We start from the raw sequence: 20,351 nt of genomic DNA, 5'->3' as shown, positions 1-20,351 counted from the left end.
TTGGGGGGCTCCCTGTGTCTGCCTGGATCGTGGATGGAAACAAAACACTACAGCAGCACTGAGAGAAAACAAGACAGTACACAGTGAACAGTTCTTCTCATTTTTTTATATTGTAGTTAGGTGTGCAGTTACAGCTCCCGTAACAGTTGCTACCAAAAAAAGAGCATGTACAATACCCAGAGTTAAGTTTAAAAGCAACTAGGAAAGGGCCCTGGGGGTTGATGACACATTGAGCATGAGCCAGCAGTGCCCTGGCAGCCAGAGGGCCACAGCACTGCCAGCCGGGCAGGGAGGGGACTGTCCCTCTGCCCTGCACTGCGGTGGCCTCACCTCCAGTGCTGGGGGCAGTCTGGGCACAATATAAAATACATACAAAGCTGTTAGAGAGCGTCCAAAGGAGGGCCAGGAGCACCTTGAGGGGCCTTGAGGGGCAGACGTGAGGAGCAACTGAGGCCGCTGCCACTGGGTCTGTTCAGCCTGGAGGAGACTGAGGGGAGACCCCACTGCAGTTCCAGCTTCCTGAGAGGGGAACAGGAGGGGCAGACACTGATCTCTGCTCTGTGGTCCCCAGTGACAGGACTGAGGGAATGGCCTGAAGTTGTGTCAAGGGCAGTTTAGGCTGGATATCAGGGAAAGGTTTTTTACCCAGAGGGAGGTTGGGCACTGAACAGGTTCCCCAGGGAAGTGGTCACAGCCCCAAGCCTGACAGAATTCAAGAGGTGTTTGGACAACACTCTCAGAACAATGCTGTGACTCTTGGGATGTCCTGTGCAGGCCAGGAGCTGGACTTGATGATCCTGATGGGTCCCTTCCAACTCAGAATATTCTATGTTCTATGAAACTACTCAGCTGAGCATCTATGCTAAACTACTGTTTGTAAATAAGGTGGTCAGAAACAGTTAATAGTGAGAATGATAGAAGTCTACCTTTGCTTTTCAAAAACAATTAACATGGAAGCAGAATAGTACCCCAGAATATAGAAATCCTCAAAAACTAGAACTTTAATGTATGTTTTGGGCTCCAACTACATTAGGCTCCAAACTTACAAAATCTTAATTTTTAATTGCAGCTAAGTGTAATCTTAAAAGTCAGTGAAACATCCCCTGTCCCATGATTATCACAGTGGTTATAAAAAGAACATTCCATACTGTAGCAAAATACCAGGATGCTGCAGTATTTTCAACAACATTTAGAAAGTAGAAGAATTTGCTGTAGGCTAGTTCTTAAAATCAAAGCATATAACAAAGCCCCCCTCCCCGTGCTTAGTTTGTAATTTAGTACCTCCTCCTAGCTGTTGTTTATGTTCCAATGAGTGAATTACAACTATCTGACAACTTTTTTACCACAGAAACCATCCCTGTCCAAGAGTAGAAGTAAGCTTTATTAATGTATAAAATCGGAGAGAACACTCTGTAGCATCAGGACTAAGCTTTCCCATTCGTGAGCAGCCCGGGGAGCAGGGCCCCAGGGGGAGCGGGCGGGCAGCAGCCCCGGGCAGGAACCGGCCCCTCCTCGGCGCTGGGCCCCGCACCACCATCGCCACAGCCCCGCGGGAGGAGCCAGCGGGAGGAGCCAGAGCCCTCCCGGCAGCTGCCCTGGGCAGGGCAGGGCAGGGCAGGGCGGGTTTAGCACAGCCACGGCCCCGGCCCGGCCGTTCCCAGGGGAGAGGCGGGCGGGAAGCGCAGGACGCGGCTCTGCTCACAGCCCTCCCCTGCAGACACGGCCTGCTGTCAGGGAACGCAAAGTCGATCGGTACTGAAATCCCGCTAAGCGCAGTGTAAGGATGTGTTAAGAACATGTTTTAGGTGCTACAAATGAAGGAAGTATAAGACCAAATGATGATGTTTCTTGGACAGCTGGATTTTGATGAGAAGCCAAAACAAAGATGCCTTTTCTGTTTGCCATGAGCATGGTTTGCAGTTGTCCTTGCAGACCCAAACCCTCTCAGTCTAACTACAGTAGTACTGCATCCTGTTAGTCCGTCGCCTTTTCCGAGACTGGAACTCTTCAAAGAAGTGCTGAATGTCTTCTCTCTTAACCACCTACAAGAAGCAGTATGAAACCCAAGTTGTGGTGCAAGAGCTTAATTAGAGGATCCTGTTTTATCTGCACACATAACACACAAAGCACAGAAAAGCAAATACCCTGAGATTTCTCTGATACGGCTTTCCTGTTGCACCCGATGGAGAGGATTAATGCCCAAATTCTATTGTAGATAATACAAACAGGGAAAGGAGTTCCCCAAAGGCAGAACAAACACATGGAGCAAAGCTCCCAATGGTATTTTAATGACTTTGACCTCTTGCTTTTAACAGAAAGAAAATTTAACACAAAGCAAGATTTTCACTAGCTCACTTCAGGGTCATTCCAAGGTAACTAAGAATGGCAATACAGCAAGTCAGCCAAAAAATGCAAGTGTTACTTAATAACTGCATGCAAATTCTCGCAGGAAAACAACTGACAAGACTGACAATCATAATCAGTCCTTATTCTTCTAAGGGTTTAGATTCAGTCTAAGAAAAAAAAAAGAAAATTTAAGAGCTTTTCTTTCTGAGTATCTTACCTAGAGCAACAGAACTTTCATTTAAATGTACCAACAGCTCTCAGTACCTTGCAGACAGATTTCTGTAAAGTTCCCATTATCTCTCAACAATGTCATTAAAGAATCATTAAACTCAAATCAAATATGGGATTTCTGATTTTTACTGCAGCACCAGCAACTCCAAGACACAAGAAAAAACATGACAACAGAACACCATGGTATTCACCACCCAGCCCTCACCAGTTCTTTAAAACACATTTTCTGGCAAACAAATTGTGGAAGTTGCACCTTACCGTTCCCTCATCCGCAAACCTCCTGAGATAGTCAGTCAGTTCTGTCTTTAAATCGTTGTATTCTGGATGGCAAAGCAAAGGCAAAGAAAACAAAAACAGTAAGATACCCAGTTTTAGTTTAACACTGGCTCAAGAACACAACTTGTCCTACTTCCTCTTGTCATTTGTTAGGTTTACTTCAGACAAATCTAGGTTTGAAATAGATTATAAATTTAAAAAATAATAATGTAAACATGAGAAGCTTAATAATTTATGAGACTAACCTATGCAGTGTGTCTGTTTGGGTTGATTTCAGAGAAGGGTATAGAGATCAGTGAGTGAATTAGCACAATTAACTGAAGGACTGCCCCTGCTCCCAGCCTCCCCCACAAAAGCGTGTGTGGGTCATGGTGCAAAGGCCCAGCCTGTCACTGGGGATTGGGACACTGTCCTCCCCAGAGAGCAGAGCCCTGCCCGAGGAGAGAAACACAGCTCCAGGTACAAAACACCTCAGCTCTGCAGCACAGCCACAGGGGACACCTGGCTGGCACTCCCCAGCCAGCAGGAGACTGCCAAACAGAACGGGGTAAGATAATCAACCAGAGAGCAGAAGTTCAAATTAATGTTTAAATACTCACATTACAATAAATCACTACCATCACAGTATCTAAGGTGTTGAACAGGGTGAAAGTTCACACACCATTTAGTGTCTCACTGTAAATAAAGCTGTAATGATGGGCCAGAGAGGACCCATTCTGACTGAGGTGTGCAACCTGTCATAGAGTTCAAAACTGTTTGAACACTGCAAGGCCTGGTATCAACCTCTTGTGGCAAACTGTTCAGGTAAGGTGTGTTAGGGCAGATTCTAAAAATGAAGCTGTATTTACCACAGATGAGTTCCACTTGCTGGACTCTGTTCATGCTGTTAAGGGTGTCCATTAAAGGGTCTCTCCTCTCTGTCTCTTGGTCACTGGTACCCTTATTTTCATAGGCCAAGACAGTGTCACATTCGTCTGTCAGGAACTGGACTTCAAGGTCTGAATACATTTTCTGGAGAATAAAGTAAAATTTACTTTTATGTGACAAAACTTCTCATATAGAGGTGCTTTCCCCCAGTCCTTGATGTGTTCTGTATCACAAATAACAACAATAAAAATAATACGGTGAATCTGTATCCAGTATTTCAGAGTCTCCTCATAACAACTTCCAAGCAACACTGGATTTAAGCAGCAAAGACAAGGCAAATACTTAGAAGCCCTTTCATGCTATTATTAATTCCATGGGATTCAGTGTGAATCCTTATGTGGAGTGAAGGGAGGTTTCAGTGTTAAGAATATTTACACAGATTTTACCTAAAGCTTCTCCTCAGAGATTGTCTGGGAGCTCCTCCCTGCCTCTCCCACATCTGTGATGGTAATGAAGAGAACATACATACCAAACAGTCTTCACAAGTGCATAATTTGCTCCTCCAGTTCGATGGCCAAAAGGTGGCAGTGTCTTTTTTTACAAATGGCTTGCTTTGGAGCTCTTTCAGCTTGCAGACTGGCTCCTCGCTCTTAGTAACTACCTGAATTAAAATGAGAGAGTTCAGGTCACTTCAAAGAAACTCTGTTCTTTTTGGCATGTCCTCTTCCTTAGGCAAGAATTTTCTTTTGTCTCAAACACATTTATTTTTATAAACAACCTATAATACCACCCAGATGAGAATTCTGATGTGGTTTCAGCAATTTCCATGGGAAATTTCTGTAGAAATTTACTGCAATAACTGGAAGTATTTAAGAACTCAGAGCTGGACCATCATGCAAGTGCAGCTACGCCATGTATTAGAACAGAAGTCACCTGAGTGTACTGGCCAGGTGGCTGAGAGAAGGGACAGATGCAGCCCATGTGCAAACAGACATTACACCTCTGGACAGCCCTGTTCCACAGCTGCACTCTGCTCCACAGACACTGCAGCTCTGAAGGGCCAGCGACTGAAGAGAACAGACTGAACACAGCACCCCTTCCCTGAGCCTGTACAGTGAGGTGGGCTTCACTTCAGCTCCCAGCAGCATGAAGATGTGCAGGTCAGAACAGAAGGCACATTTTACCTCAGGACAGGCAGACCCAGAGCTAGTGGATGGTTCATTAAATTGTTCCGACTGCTTTTCCTCCTTTGTGTCATGGTGTTCCACTCCACTTTCTTTTTTTATTTCTTTCTTCTGCTCTTCACTTTCCTCTACCTTCAGGACAATCCCTTCATCTTCAAGAGAGCTTGCTTTGGTCAAAGGAGGAACTGGAAGACATATACCCACACATAAAAACACTGTGCCAGTAAAAGTACAGGTCACTAAAGACGTTCTCTCTGGTTCTCTATTTTAAAACACTCTGTTTCCAAAAATCTAAGCCCTAGGAGAGGAAAGAGGGTATCACAATTTGAGAGTTCTTTACTAAGATGCTTGTCCTTCTTGACACCCCTTGCTAGCTATCACAGTTTCAGTAACTGTCAAGTGCTTTTTTGCTGACTGTGACAGTTTTTCATTTTCTCCAAACCTCAAAAACACCATCACAGATTAAATACACTAACCTCTTGTTTATTTAAAACAAATTCTGTTTTGATGCCAATTCAAGTATGTGCCCTGTGACAAAGCTGGTTAGAAGGAGGAAAACCAAAACCAGACAAACGCCCTATGCTGTACTAGTTACATTAGAAGGAGAGGAACTCCAGGTAGCCATCCTTGAAAATGCCATTGAAATTTTGGGCACATAAGAAATCTATCAGCAGTTGATACAAGCAGTGGTTTTTAGGAGACTACAAGAAACTAGCTCTTTTTACAGGAAATCAAGTCATCTATCCTTTTAAGCCCACAGAGCTGAGAGGTCTGGTGTGACCACAGGGACCATGTGTCCTGAGCACAGCCCCAGCCCTGCTCAGATTAACGTTAAACACATTCCTGTCAGGTCACTCCATCATTCACTCTTTGCTGCTCAAAGCATCTCTAAGTTTGTCTCACTGTTTCCCTTAGAATGGCTCTTCAGTTCTTTGATCCAATTTAGAAATTAGGTTGAGTCAAGTATTAAATCTTCATCCCTTTTGTGCTAAACATCTTTAACAAAGGAACTAAAAGCAAGCAGCACAGAATTAAGAATGAAAACTGCTTTTTTTTTTTTACACAAGTTACTGCCACCCCACACAATCCACTGCTGAAGGTGATTGTCCAATATAATTAATGAATATCATTTTTCCAACAACTTAAAACCAGTACTACAGCATTAACCAACCACATATGAGAAATACATGCTCACAAAACACTGGCTCAGGTCTCTTAATTCTCTTTACCTGCTAATTGTGGAGCATAAGCCCACAGGAAATGGCAACGTTTCATGCAGGCCTGGCACACCATTTCATGGAAGTCTCCACTTTCAGGGGGAACTGCACCAAGATGCTGTCAGAAGGAAGCAAGCACACAGGTAGTGAAGCATCCTTATTGATCACATACTGAACTTGAGAAGAATTATGTCCCAAAGCTGTCTATAAATTGATGAGAACTATCTGGGCAATTAAAAACATTTAGTGGCTTTCTTCTGAAAAAGCATTCCTGCAGAGCTCATAGTATGCAGCTCAACACTCTTCATCATACAGTTAATACAAAAGAAGTTTATCTACAAGGACCCATAATTGAAGCCACATATCTTTTTTTTTACTCTTTGATCCTGCAGCTTCAAACACAGGATTTCACTTGTGCCCTTCAAGGCACAAGAGGCTGAATCCTTAATGCTTACCCATTAAGTAGGGCACTCACTACAGTGCTTGGCTGCTTTCAAAAGACTTCCCCAAAGTTTGAAATCAAGAATGAACAGCACAGTCTGTTCCTTGCTACTTAAAGGAATTAAGAGTTTAAAAGGCATTCTTTTGAAAGAAGAACTATTCAGGTAGTTGATAATGATGTGCCTCATCATTAAACGCACAGTTATTACTTTATTCTGCAGCAGTAACCTTCAAAAAGGTAGGACTCTTCCCAGTATTTTTAACTGGAGTGGACAGCAGTGCAAGATTACACTTTCAATGCTCCTTTGCATAAGCTGAAAACAAATGCCTTGGAAGTCATGTAATAATTTGAGAAATATAGCAAACTTCCCAAGTAAGAATTACCACACAAACCTAACCAACACCAACTTGTTCCTGTGCAAATGGCAGTTCTGCTATTTATAGTTTCCTTACCCTTCCATGGAACCAGTCTTCACAAACTATGCATTGAATCATCTCATCTGGAATCTAGAGGAACATTATTATATTATTAGCATTAATAGCAACCTCCAGAGTTTCTCACAAGTCTCAAACTGCAGTATCATGGAAATCCTGCTCAGCTGAATTGCATTTCCCACTTCATCCCTCCAGGGAGCTGCCATTAATAAGTAGTTAGTGCTTTGTTAGTCAGTTTGCTTCCCTCACGCTCAACAGCACATGTCATCTATCCTGACTGAGGCTGTGGAAATCCCATTTATCACTACAAAACCAGTCTTCCCAGCAGGGCAAGACTTTCTCACAAAAAGCTGATAAAAGTTAATACACTACTGGTATCCTTCTTCCTATAAGCAGAAATGTATGAAGAGACAGCTCAGCAGAAGAAAGATACTGATATATTCACAAGATACTGATATATTCACACTGTCATCAGGTCAGTGCAAGATGCCAGAACCCAACTTCACTAGTCACCACACAGGACAGTTTGAAGTGCTTTGATATGAAACAACTATCAATGATCTCTTCAGAAATGTTTTTAGCTGTCTCTGAACTTCAGAGGGGAGCTTATAAAATGCTTTTTTTGTATTTGAAAGACTTGTGCCTTCTCTGTTCTTTGAAACACCTGATTTCTGTGACTGCTAACAACAGTATGCACATGCAAATCCAGTGCTATGTTTTAGTACTTCAGAGAGACCAAGAAGTGCTCTGGCTAGCATCAGGGACTGTAGGTAGTGCTGCAGGACAGGACAGACTGTCCCCACCCCAGAAGCCGTGCCAGAGCATTGCTGCAGGCATGGGGAAGCAGGTCCTGGTGTCTCCTAATGTGTGCAGTGTGTTTATTCTGCACTAGCCACATTTCTCAAGATGATGATAACCCTGTCCCACGGGGGAACTCTGCAACTTCAGGGAGCTGCAGCACCATTTTGTCCAAATGATGACTTGTCCTCTTCTTCTGTCTTTAAGGTATAAACATGCTTTACCATTAAAAAAAATAAAAACTATTAAGTTTTACTTCATGCAACTCATGACAACCAATATGGAACATAAGATTTCTTGAAGTGGGATCTCCTTTGAAAAGCAGCTCCCTTTAGTGACCACACTTCACACAGAATCTAACATAAACACCATCTATATATGATTACTACTGGATTTTGTATTTCTTACCTCATCTTCAGGATCAGGGTAAGGTCTTTTACATGTACAGTACAATCCGTAGAAATTGTCATTATATTTATTTCCTGGATTCACCTTGCCCTTTTCCTAGGAGAAAAGGGGAAGAAGTCTCAATAGACAATACAGTAAAAAACAGAAGACAGTAACAACACAGTTTCAGTTCCCCCTTAATTCCTAAAAGCCTCATTATCTTCATTAGCCTGAGTATACAAAAAGGAAGATACTCTCCAGACACCTCTGCTTAACACTGAGCAACAGATAGGACACATGAGGAATGCTAAAGCTCAAAAGCAAAGAGAAAATTCAGTCTGCTCACCTTTGTAACAAATGGCAACTGTGGTGTCAGACAGATTAATGGACAGATGCTAAAGCTCACTTAACCTACACAATTGAATTTTCACTGAACAGAGCAGAAGGAACAACTGTGTGGTCCATTTCATTGACTTAAATGAGAAACGGTAACATCTTAAAATTGTCACAGGTGTCTCTGCACCATGACTTTGCTGACTCTGGATCTGTTTCAATTCTCTCTGAACAAAAGAGGCATACACAAAACCACTGTTTCGATGTCTGGACTTCTATTATCCTGGGAGCACCACTGCAAACAAGCCAAGCAGCATCCTGTGGCTACTTCCCAGAAGACTGCCAGCTACTTGACAAGTTCAAAATGCCCACCCGAGTATAAAAGTATAGGCAGCCTAATACAGTTAAAAATCATCACATCAGTAGGCTCTGGTGACAAACAACTAGAGCAGTAATGCCACCACAAAGAAGGAAAGGGAACTGTCCCTCTGACAGCAGCACAGCCTTAGATTTTCTTAATGCAACTTCAAAATTGCACCCCAAAAGGTTATTCTGAAACAGCTTAAAGCTAATGAGATGTATTAGTGCAGAAACACCACAACCTGCTCCCATTCTGACCATGGATGCAGAACTGCTGCACTCATGGATGACAAGGTCCTTCCTTCTCCTCCCAGCATCTCCCTTCGGTCCTTTAACACTTTTATATCTTGCTGTAATATTCCCATCTTTTTTAACTTCCTAGGAAGACTGGAGGCATCGCATGAGTCGGCACCGGCTGAGGCAAGGCACCAACCTCCCAAGACTCTCATTTGGACTGCGAATGCCTGAAACCTGTCCGAACTTACCGGGAGTAACTTGCACTGCAGATTTTTGAACTTGCTATTTCCACAGTCACAGCGGAAATTCCTGGAAAGAAAAACGTCGCGTTTCAGGGTTTATATTAAGTGAGACCACGCTGGGTTTTGTATTCTTAACAATTCCCAGCAGTTTATCGGGATCCACGGAAGCTGGGGGGTCCTACACGGCCGCTCCCGCCCCCCGCCCGTACCTCTTGGTGTAGAGCTCGAAGAGGCGGTGGGTGCCGTGGCACTCGTAGCTGCAGGCCAGGCAGATCCCCGCGGGCTCGGCGCCGGGCGGCGTGCAGGTGCTGCAGGCGTACAGCGCCTGCCGCTTCACCGCGCCCTGCGGGAGACACCGACCGCCGCGCCGTGAGGGCAAGGCTGCGGCCCCACCCCGCGGCCACGCCCCTCGGCCACGCCCCCCCCGCGGCCCCGCCCCTCGGGCCCCGGCCGCAAGCCCCGCCTCCGGCCCCCGAGCCCCCGGCCCCGCCCCCACCTGTGAGTAACTGCAGCGCTCGTGGTCGCTGCCCCCCAGCACGGCCCTCGCTTCCTTCTCCAGCTCCTCGTTCTCCGCCAGCACCTCCGCCAGGGACACGACGGGTTCCTCCGCGCCGCTCCCGCCGCTTCCCGGCTCGGCGCCCTCCGGAGCCGCCGCCTCCATCGCCGGGCCGCGAAGGCCGAGGAGCGCGAAGCGAGGCGGGAAACGCGGGGCCAGGGAGGCGCCAGGGGGCGCCACAGCGGAAGCGGAATAGCGCGCGCCCCACGTGACCGTGGGCGGTGTGTCACCGCGGGGCGGGGCGGCCCGCGCGGCCAGCACGTGACCGGCGGGGCGCGCACGTGAGCGGCGGGCGGTGATGGCGGAGCCGGAGCCGGGCCTGGGGCGGGATCTGGTGGCGGAGCTGCGGGGCCGCGACGGGCGGACGCGGACGGTGCGGGTGCCGTACCCGGCGGCGGAGGAGGGCGAGGCCGCCCAGCTGCGCGGGCTCCGGGGGGCCCTGAGCGAGCTGCAGGAGCGGGTGGTGGAGCTGCTGGCGCCGCTGGTGCAGGAGGAGCGGGCGGCGGCGGACGGCGCGCCGCGCGGTGAGTGGCGGCGGCCCGGGGCCGGCGGAGCCCCCTCGGCGCGCCCCGCACCGGTCACCCTCGCCCGCCCCAATTCCGGCAGGTGGTGGCGGGGATGACGACGACTACGATGACGACGAGGAGGATGAAGGTGAAGACGAAAACAACGTGGACGCGGCGGCGAGCGGCGATGACCCTCCCCTGAAGAGGACCAAGGTGCAGCAGCCGTGAGGGCGGCGCTGGAGGCCGGATCGGCGCCTTAGCCCCGTTGGGCTGTACCGACTGTAAGTGTCCCGGGCCCGCTGCACGGGCCGCCGCCTGCTCCTGTTACATGCGAATGTCCATCCCGACACTGTTTTCATACAGAAGCCTTTCCGAAAGGATGAGCCTGGGTGTGAGCAGCGTGTTGTTTACGGGGTGCCAGTGTTATGCTGACACCAGTTTTCTTGGTAAATTAGTTGGCAAGTATAAAACTTTTATGACAAATCCTCTCATTGGTATGTTTTTTAATAACTTATTCCGAGTCACAGTATTTTTTCATGTGATACCACTTTTAAAATAAAGCAATAAAACCTGAAAAGTTATTTTGTCAAATAATAATCTTTAAAAGTACAAGACAACTTGTGTTTGAATGGACAGAAAGCAATATAAGACCACTATAAGTATCAAAATTAACAAGCATATATAGGACTGTGCCTGTTCCTGTACAATCCTACAGAAGATTATTTTTGCCTACAATCGACAAGGTTCAGTCACCTATCAGTTAAGAAGCCTCTTTGAACAGGTATAAAACACTCTTGATAGTCACTCTCTAGAGCCTAAGAGTGTTCTGTAGAAGAATTTAACTGCCTGAATGAATAGTGTAAAAAGCATTTTGGGGGGTGTTGCCATGAGTTTTTCCCGGTTTGCTGAGCGTTCTTATTAAAGGAGAAGTTTGTACCTTCTCACGCTCTTTTAATGTAAACATCAGCTATGTTCTATAAACATAGCCATTGTTTTTACATTCTCTGCTGGGACAAACAAGACTGTGTGACAGTCCCCTTCACCAATGTGATGTGGAGGTGGGAATTCCTTCCTCCAATCCACAGGCCTCATAGTAAAAGTATAAAAGTAGGTTTTGGTAAATAAACCGGGGCTTCTGCCCTGCTGCTGTTGTTGCACCCAGATCTGTGTCTCCAGTCTGTTTTCCTGGTTAGGCCTCCACGGTGATAGGGGGGCTATTTTCATTTTTTTGTGTTCTCCTGACACAGTTTTTTTATATGTAAAACTGAGCAAATCTTAATACATATATGTAGGAAGAATGTGGAAATAAATGAACTTCTATGAGGACCAAATTGTCTGCATTCGTTTGAAATGCAGGGAGGAGTCAGAGATGAGGTCCAGTAAATGTATCCTTGACATTTATGTACTCTGCTACTCGAAGATATTCTGTTGGCAGGTGGGATAGAGGCATAACTGAAAAGATCAACTCAGAAGACTAAGGAGGTTTAGTTGCTGAGAATGAGAGAAAATTATACTTACTCCAATCTTTTGTCAGGCTGCAACATTGTAAAATGATAAAATGCTGTAAGTGTTATAGGGTATTACTAATCGAACTTGGTTTTACTGGCCCAAGGGGGCTCAGTGGATTTCCTCACTAAAATAAAGGGAAGAATGCTGGTGTGTTTGTATGGAATTAAAAGAGCTGATGTGATACTAAATTCTTAGTAGTGTTTAGATGAGAACCAAATAATTTTGCTAGTTACAAAATATTACAACAAAAATGTCAAAGCGAGTCTCCCTCACAGAGGCTGGCATTCTATGACGTACTCTGTTGTTACTGTTTTGAAATACTGAATTTGCTGGTTCAAACAACTTTGAGGCTTCATGAAGGAACTTAACAGATTAAGTTAAAAAGTTTTAAGTCTCAAGTATGCAAGGCACTCAGTTGTGTGAGGGAGAGGAGGCAATCCCCATTATGCCCAGTAGCTGGGGCACTGTCCAAAAGTGCAGTACCTTTCTTAGCTCCCAGGACAGAGATCCACAGTCATCGTTTTCATTAAAGGATTTGAATGCCGTTCACCCATGGCAGCCCACTTAATTCCCACTCATCCCATCTTAAAAGGTAATTTACACACAAGCTATTATGAGTATCAGATTCCCTGTAAAACACCCAGTAGTCTGGCAGCTGGGACATCATGGGGCTTAATTTGTGGTGACTGGGTTAGCACTCAGCAGGGTGAACACCTGAGCAGTGGTTCTGCTCCATGGCACATGCGCCAACCAAATGGACCAGGCATGGGCCCTGGAGTGAGCTGAGCAGAAGTACCTTGTTATGGCTGTTCCTTCTTCCCAGAAGAAACCTGCACCTTAGGGGTATCTTTAAGGAGAGCCATGGTAAGTCAGGTCTTAAAATTTAACTACATGATAACATTATTAAACTGCTTTTGTGCATTAGGTCATTTGTAGAAAAGTGGTTCTCGTCAAAGACTGTGACATAAAACGCAGGGTTTTTAAAGAACTAGTAAAAGAAACTAGAGGGTATCCTTTTAGGAAAACAATGGACCAAGCATGAGAAAATAAGGCAACTTAATACATATTCTGCACATTCTGGAATGTTTTGTTCCGGGGATAAGTCAATCCTCATATTTTTAATTTAAAAAAGGAATCGAATTTGCAGTCCTACTTCACTGCTGGAAGAAATGTGTCATAAGGAACATGTTTTATTGTAACTTACTTTTGTCCAAGTTTGAAGGGCTGCAGCCTCATGTTACACACTTCCCTCCCTCACGGCAGGGAGTGAAGAACAGGCTCAGTAGCGCTTACAAATACGTGGCAGACACATTCCTGAGATGGGACTGGACTGTCAGGTGAAAGTCAAGCAGCTAAAGAAACTAACAGAGACTGCTCAAGTGATGTTCAAGCAGTCTGACAATGCTTATCTTGTGACACAAATGAATAAAGAGAAATCCAGGGTAAGTGGCATACAGATGATCATAAATCACCCTTGTGTTACAGCTACTCACTTTGTTGGCAGAACATTAAAGCTCAGAACGTTGCAAAACTTCAAGCTTGATTATCCCAAAAGTTTGTAGATGATGTCATTTTCTGTTACAGGCAGGTCTTTGGTGACTCAGACAACCAGCCTTGACAATATCTATAAATTTTCAGAATAATCAACCTGAAAGTTATTTCACTACTTCTTTTTTTAAAATATTACAGTAAAAATCAATTTATCATTAATTTTTATAGTCTTTCATTTATTTACCCTGTGGGTAAGATTTCACCTGTTCATGTTCCCCTGTTGCCAAAAATGCTGGAAGCACCAGCAGAGCCAACTTAACTTTTCTGCTACTCCCATTGTGTAGTATTTGTAAACACTGTGTTAATAGTTCTCCACTGCTGCTTTCCACTCCAAGCCAAATCCTTAACACACAGCATTTGCTTCAATTGGACTGTGTGTTTTCTGTAGTTAGTTGCAAAGCACGTGCCTGTCAACAGCTGTAATCCAAAACTAGGCTTCTCATGGAAAAGTCTCCTAACACGAGCCTCTATTTTGCAAGTCCCTGCCCTGCCCAGCACATGTTCCACATCCAGACAGCCTGGTCATCCCACCAGCCTGCTCATGAGTTTGCTAAGGGTCACATGCTTGCATGACAGAAAATTAGGCAATTCTTCCTATCATTTTCTATTTTTGATGCTTCCTCTTTTGTTCTTGGTTCTTTAAGTAATTCCATCTGCACACAATGTAACTGTTCAGTTTAAAACTATAGCATCAAGTTAAAAACAGTCCAGTCAGAGGTATCCCTCTTACACAAAAGTAAAGAAACACGGGGATTCGGTTTCGTCCAGCAAGCCCCAAAATTCCAGGCTATAAACAAGTAATTAGGACACAGAGCATAAGAGGACAACAAAAGATGAACTGAACATGCACACTGAGGGAAGGACATGAGCACAGGCTACAGCAACTGATGGCCAGCACTGCTGTCTGGCACGAAATACACAAAAAAACCCACTAAGCCAAAAACAAACAGCAAAACTGAAAAGCTATTGGTAAGTATCTGCATTAATAGACTTGTGTTTATAAACATTGAAAAGTTTTTATTTTATAGATAAATAGCATGATGATTGTAAAAGGTGAGAAACAACACAACTTAAAAGCTCTGACTCCCCAAGATACTAACTACTCGTCAGAGGTTATAATTTACTCTTACTCCAGCATACTAAAATGGCAGCTTCCTCCTTTTCATATTGCACTTAAAACTCGAAACCTGCTTGCAAAGGCTACATTGTTTTCAGGTCCTAGCACCAACACTGACAACTGAAACCAGTGTCTCAAAGTATCTCCAAGTGCAAACAGAAAGTTTAAGGTGTTAGAACTGCCATGCTTAAACACAGCAACACTGAAAATAGTGTTCTCTTTCCAAAGGAAGAGAAAGACCACACTCTCCAGGATTCCCTTAAAGCAGTCATAAGTGGACTAACATTTGTGATGATTAGGTATGAACAATCACATACAGTTGAAGTTACAGTCAAGTTACATTTGACTCATAATTCTTTTGAGCCTACTGCTTCTGAGAAGTGTATTTTTTGCACTGTTTTCATACTTGTTACTTCCATCTCGGCTGGGACAAAAATGTAGCTATTCTCAGATGAAACAAAAACAGACAGAAAGAAAGAACAGATTCAGTCTTATTCAAAATATGCTATTCCAAAATAGCACTGAAAAATAGAGGTTGAAACTATGGCAAAGAAATCTCAGTGGAATTTCAGTATGACTGAAGAAATTTGCATTCATTACAAGAATGAGAAGAAGATATCTTACTTCTTTGAATTTCTGGAAGAAACATGATTATCTGTCTTACAACCTGTTTGTGGCATACCCCAACCAGTTAACTTTGCCAAATTCAGTTTTTCCTAATACATCAGTTCTCCCGGAACATGGTTTTGCATGATGTCTGGAGTGAAATTAGAATGGTCATAAATTTCAGTAACTTGTAATTTTATCAAGCGACACGATAAGAGAAGGAAACACACAAAGAATTTTTGTGCAGACTACGGGCCAATGCCAGCATAGGCTGCTTTTGACTTCACTGCCTGCCTACTGCGGTGTAGGACTGTTGTGGTGACTGAAAACAAGTAAGCTACCACAGGAAAAAAATGTACTTTTCCCCTTTAAAGGTTTGCACAAACTTTATTCTTTGCTTCCTGTTTTTATATCTAAACTTATTTTTTAAAAAATCATTAAAAACAGCACTGATGTAGATAATAAAAAAAAGAAAAAGCAAAGAATTGTGTTAAGTGCAGCTTTTATAATCACAGTCTTAATTTCTTCCTTTTACATTTACCACAAAAGAAACATCTTTTCATTGATTTCACTCCAAGGGAAAACATAGGAAATCACTTTTTGCACAGAGGAGCAAAGTTGTGGACCAGAAACTTGTTTCCCCACAGGACATTTCAGATGGAGAGTTGCAATTTTGCATCATTAAGGCAAAATGAGGAATACTTCCATCTTGTGTCACACAGGGCTCTCCCACTCTGACCACTTGATAGATCCATAATTAAAAACCTTTGTAGTTACTTGTTTGTTTTAAATAGAAAACAGTCACTCTCTTCATTGCTTATCAGCCTGAAAGAAAAGGCTCTTTCCAGCCTTCACTCAGAACTTCAGTCTTGTGATTAGATCAAGCATTGCTTCAAATCAGCAAGAGAGACTAGAAGTTGAGCTAAGTGTCAATCAGTTGTAATCTACTGATCTGATTAGAGGCCTTCACAAATGTTTGGTGACGATTGCAAATAACAGCCAAGCAGATAGGAATGATGCAATACCCAACAGTTTTGGGGTCAGCTCTTGTACAGGAATAGAGGAACAAGAACATCTGTAAATACGGTATTAAAAATATTATCGTCCACAGCCAAAATGGCAAGGATAGCAGTCGTACTTTTAAGGAGTGTGTCCATGTGGTTCCTTCCTGTGGTTCCTTGGGGTGTTGCTGAATGTGCTCCAGTGCTAGTTTGTTGTAAGTCTCATTGATTTCAAAGACGTAATAAAAAGCTGCAGCACTTGCTAGCAAGTACAGCCCCACACCAATCCAGCCCATCCTCTGGCGGAAGTTCATCATTCTCCATGCTCTGCACCTGAAACAAAAGGTGACAAACATTCAGCACAGCTTGGAAAAGGAGGGGACAGGTGAACCTTGGTTTTTATAAGTTAACTTTCTACAGCTTTTCATTATACATTAGTTAAAACAGCACACTCATCAATTTCTGAAGACCTGAGTTTTCTCTACATCACAAAAAATCATTATTCTGCCAGCAACAGATTAATGGCAACAACGTAGGAAGCTCCACTGATGGCTCTGGATAGTTTAGGGCCTGCTTGGCTATCAGGATATACCTGGCTAAAGTAAGGTACTCAGGGAACAAAACAAAAGTCATTAATTGGGTAAGTTACTTACACCATCTGCCCTCAATGTCTCTAGACACAGAGTTGGGATAATATAAGATTTTCTATAAATATGTAGAGTTTGGAAAGTTCTTTGACGCCTGCAAGACAAACGTGTTGCTAAACAGTCAGTAATGGTACCATCACTGCTTGCATGTGGTGCAGCAACATCCAGCTGTATTAAGCTCTAGCTGAGTGCCCGTTTATGAACCACAGAAAGGAATGTTTTCAATTTGAACATGATGTTCAAGGGTTAGGCTGTGCTAAAGGTATGTAGTTGCACACATGAAGGTGCTATAGCCACATTACTTGCTCCTAACCCCGCTGTCCCTGTGCAGACAGACATTTACCACAAGCCCTCCAGAGGAACTAAGCTGCACACCTGCACTGCTCAATGCCTCGGCACAGAACAAACCACACACTCACCACTGAGCACTTTTCAGAAAAAGTAAAAATTATTGGATCCCCACAGACATTACTGGGCTCAATTAGAGCTGCTTCAAATCTCCAGCTGCCTGCACAGGTCTTGGTGACTGAAAACATTCTTCGAGCCACTCACATACACTCCAGCTGGAGTACCTCGACACAAATGAAGCCATCACCTCTTTCCCTCCACACAGCCCTTGCACAGGGCAGGGAGAACCACTCCATCTCTGTACCCGACTAAGGTTCTCCGAAAAAAATGCTTTTTCAGACCTTTGGGCTTTTATTTTTCTTATCTTTCCCTTGAGAAGGGTAAAATCTATCTATGTGGTGCTGTTTTAAGAAAATATGTCAGGCCTTTAAAATACCAGGCAGAAATGCTTAGTGAAAAATGAATTATGCATAGAAAACAGCAACAATTCATGGAAGCATTAGAGAATTTACCATAAATAATACAAAATCATTACACCATCCTAAATCACCCTTTCTGAGCCAGACTAATCTGCCAGTTTGGTTGGCAATCCTGAAAATTTTACTTCCTGGTTTTACATAACTGAGGTATAGCTTTAATCCTGACATGACAGAATCTGGCAGATCAAGGCAGCCCTAGAGAAATTGTTCTGGCCCTCAGACCACTGCGTTCATGGTGGCTAAAACAGTCAAGCATACAAGTACACAAATACCTGAGAAGGAACAGTGAATACCTGAAAAGGAACAGTAAATACTTGAGAAAGGTACCGCAGACTTAAGTAATGGCAACCTTTCCTTCAGCTGATCCTTCTGTAATAACTCATCTGCACGTGTCCCTTTATCACCCCGAGTCAATACCCCTGTTTAGCAGGACAACTAAAAAATTCGTGAGAAGAGCTGTTAATCCACAGGGTAAAAACTTGAACCCCGGGTCTGCGTTTACCCGCTAAATAAGCTGCTGGTTGTTCTTTTCCAGCAGTTCGGCATACCAGAGCTGGCTCACAGATTGTCGCCTTCGAGGAAAATAAACCGTCACAAGGTATATACGTACTGCAAGCACAAACACTATCAAAACAGCAGTAGATTTAAGAAGGTAAACACCAGCGCGTTTTGATCCTGCCCTTGAGCAGTAGCCAGAAGAGAAGCCCTAGGTCCCAGTTATACGAAAGAGGCTGCGGTAACAGAGTTTACTCATTGTTATTCTCCGTTTTCAGACCCAACTGCAACTTGCAGCTTTTGGGCACACCTGCGATGGTTCTCGGACTCCTTCACCCCACTGGGGCTCTCCTCCCGCGACCGCCCGCGCATACCGCCCGCCAGACCCGCGCTCCGGGCGAGACGCGCTTCGCCGCCACGGGTCCTTGTCGGAGCCGGCAGCTCCTTACCTTCCTCCGGCGGAGAAGCAGGGAGCGGGAGGGCGGCGGCGGGCGGCCCGCTCCCCTCAGCCCGCGCCGCGGCGCCGGGAGGCGGCGAGTCCCGCGGGCCCGCCCCGCTGCCCGCCCGCCGCCATGGCCGCCCGCCGGCACCGGCACTTCCGGCACGGGCAACGGCTGCCGGGGCGCGCGGCCGCATCCGGGGCGGGCGCCTTGGCCGGCCGCCATCTTGGCTCGGCGCGCGCCCCTCTGTGGCCGGAGTGGCCTCGCCCAAAATGGCGGAGTCGCGCTGAGGGGGCTCTCGGCTCCTCTGCGGGGGGACAGACCCAAAGTGTGGTGTTTTGGCACACTGGCGGCGTGAGCCCGTCGAGGGAAGTAGCAACAAAGATTACTAAGGAAATTACAATAGAGACTGAAACAGTCCAGCAAATGGCAAACGTGTAGTCAAACCCCAGTATATGCTTATACATAAACATGACATAGTGGATTATTTCTATTAAATTTAATTATCAAGAGATATATGCTTATTATCCCATGGCAACGGGGTTGGGACCAGATGATCTTTAAGGTCCGTATGTTTCTATGATCTATTGGCGAAATGCTTTTAATTACACTAGAAGATCATTTAAATTGACAGCAAAATTATGTAGTCAGGTGCGTGCTATTCAATGATGGCAATGATTTTGGGAGAGTTTGTGTGTGCAGAACGTGTTTGCCTCAATACAGGAACTGTGTGAGGTGAACTCAGTGCCAGTTAAAGCTGAAACTGCATGGGGTTACATACGAAGTGAAACCTGTTACTAAATTGTATCCTAAAGTCACGAGAAAACTACCATTTCTTACAGAGAAAGCAGCAGCGGCCACAATTCACTCAGGCAGCTGTCCTTAAGAAGGGGCTAAAAAGGATTTAGAAAGGAATGCCCAATAAAAAACCAAAAGATGCTAAAGCAATGACTTTTTTATGTCTAAATACGTAGGATCTTGGGGATGTAGTAGGTGCATGTGACACAGTATACAAGAGCTGCTGCAAAAGCAAATGTGTGATGGCTTAGCCTGCTATGTTTGGTGTTTCAATGAGAAGCGTTTGAAGCTGGTATTTTGGATTATAGTCAGGACAGCTGATGAAGTAATGCAGGGAGCTGCAGATCTCAGGAGAGTAAAGGGACACTGTTGAGAGCCCATGAGAGTCAGAAATACAAATCCCTTGTCACACAGCAACTTCACCTTAAGTCATACTGTTTCAGGTTTTATTTTTTGGGTTATTTTGGTTTTGGTTTGGTTTTGTTGTTGATTGCTTGGGAGGGGTTGGGGTTGGAGTTTGGTGGGGGTTTTTGTTTGTTTGTGGTTTTGTTTTGGTGTTTTGTTTTTGTTTGTTTGTTTTTACTTATTATTATTTCTTTAATGCTCATTGAACTGAAGGCCCAAAAGTGACACAAGATGGCGCCTAGCACCATAGGCAGAGCCAACCTGAGCAACACTCTGACTCCCAGGTCAGAGATTTTATATTTTACTTCAGTTGAATGAAGATTTAATTATCTTTTCCAAAGTTTAAATAAACCATTAGTGTAGGATGAAAATATGAATAGCTACATACAGTTAATTACCCCTGGGACACTTCTCCCAACTAACTGGCATTCTTTCCATTCTTACAGGTGGTGAGGTCCCAGTTGATCAAAAAGTGAATAAAGCTCCTGTGTGGCTGACAGACCTTTCACACAAGCATGGCTATATTGCATTTTCTTATA

The 20,351-nt window shown here is 44.5% G+C and overlaps 3 protein-coding genes across 4 annotated transcripts; 1 reads left to right on the top strand and 2 right to left on the bottom strand.

Moving 5' to 3' along the window:
* Positions 1-87: 87 nt before the first annotated feature.
* On the bottom strand, positions 88-10,015 carry UBR7 (ubiquitin protein ligase E3 component n-recognin 7). Its single transcript, XM_063399255.1, has 11 exons — positions 9,851-10,015; positions 9,564-9,697; positions 9,361-9,421; positions 8,204-8,299; positions 7,016-7,069; positions 6,134-6,239; positions 4,905-5,089; positions 4,250-4,381; positions 3,702-3,864; positions 2,836-2,897; positions 88-2,042 (listed from the first exon to the last, which is right to left on the bottom strand). Exons 1-11 carry the CDS (start codon positions 10,013-10,015, stop codon positions 1,950-1,952), a joined length of 1,251 nt encoding a protein of 416 aa, XP_063255325.1. The 3' UTR covers positions 88-1,949.
* Positions 10,016-10,192: 177 nt separating this feature from the next.
* Positions 10,193-11,747, top strand: GON7 (GON7 subunit of KEOPS complex). 2 transcript variants are annotated; one of them, XR_010080582.1, is made up of 3 exons: positions 10,193-10,434; positions 10,517-10,697; positions 10,780-11,747. XR_010080582.1 is itself a non-coding variant. In XM_063399257.1 (2 exons), exons 1-2 carry the CDS (start codon positions 10,209-10,211, stop codon positions 10,642-10,644), a joined length of 354 nt encoding a protein of 117 aa, XP_063255327.1. In that variant the 5' UTR covers positions 10,193-10,208; the 3' UTR covers positions 10,645-10,764. The 2 variants fall into 2 exon arrangements, 1 of the variants encoding a protein (XP_063255327.1); XM_063399257.1 differs by lacking the exon at positions 10,780-11,747 and having other exon boundaries at positions 10,517-10,764.
* A 3,808-nt stretch (positions 11,748-15,555) lies between these two features.
* On the bottom strand, positions 15,556-18,773 carry LYSET (lysosomal enzyme trafficking factor). Its single transcript, XM_063399256.1, has 2 exons — positions 18,619-18,773; positions 15,556-16,533 (listed from the first exon to the last, which is right to left on the bottom strand). The coding sequence occupies exon 2, from the start codon at positions 16,515-16,517 to the stop codon at positions 16,122-16,124; it is 396 nt and encodes a 131-aa protein (XP_063255326.1). The 5' UTR covers positions 16,518-16,533; positions 18,619-18,773; the 3' UTR covers positions 15,556-16,121.
* Positions 18,774-20,351: the final 1,578 nt, after the last annotated feature.

The sequence above is a fragment of the Prinia subflava genome, chromosome 5 (assembly GCF_021018805.1).
Source record: "Prinia subflava isolate CZ2003 ecotype Zambia chromosome 5, Cam_Psub_1.2, whole genome shotgun sequence".
Lineage (NCBI taxonomy): Eukaryota > Metazoa > Chordata > Aves > Passeriformes > Cisticolidae > Prinia > Prinia subflava.
Note: the sequence above shows the minus strand (reverse complement) of the source record. Positions and strands in the feature narration are given on the sequence as shown.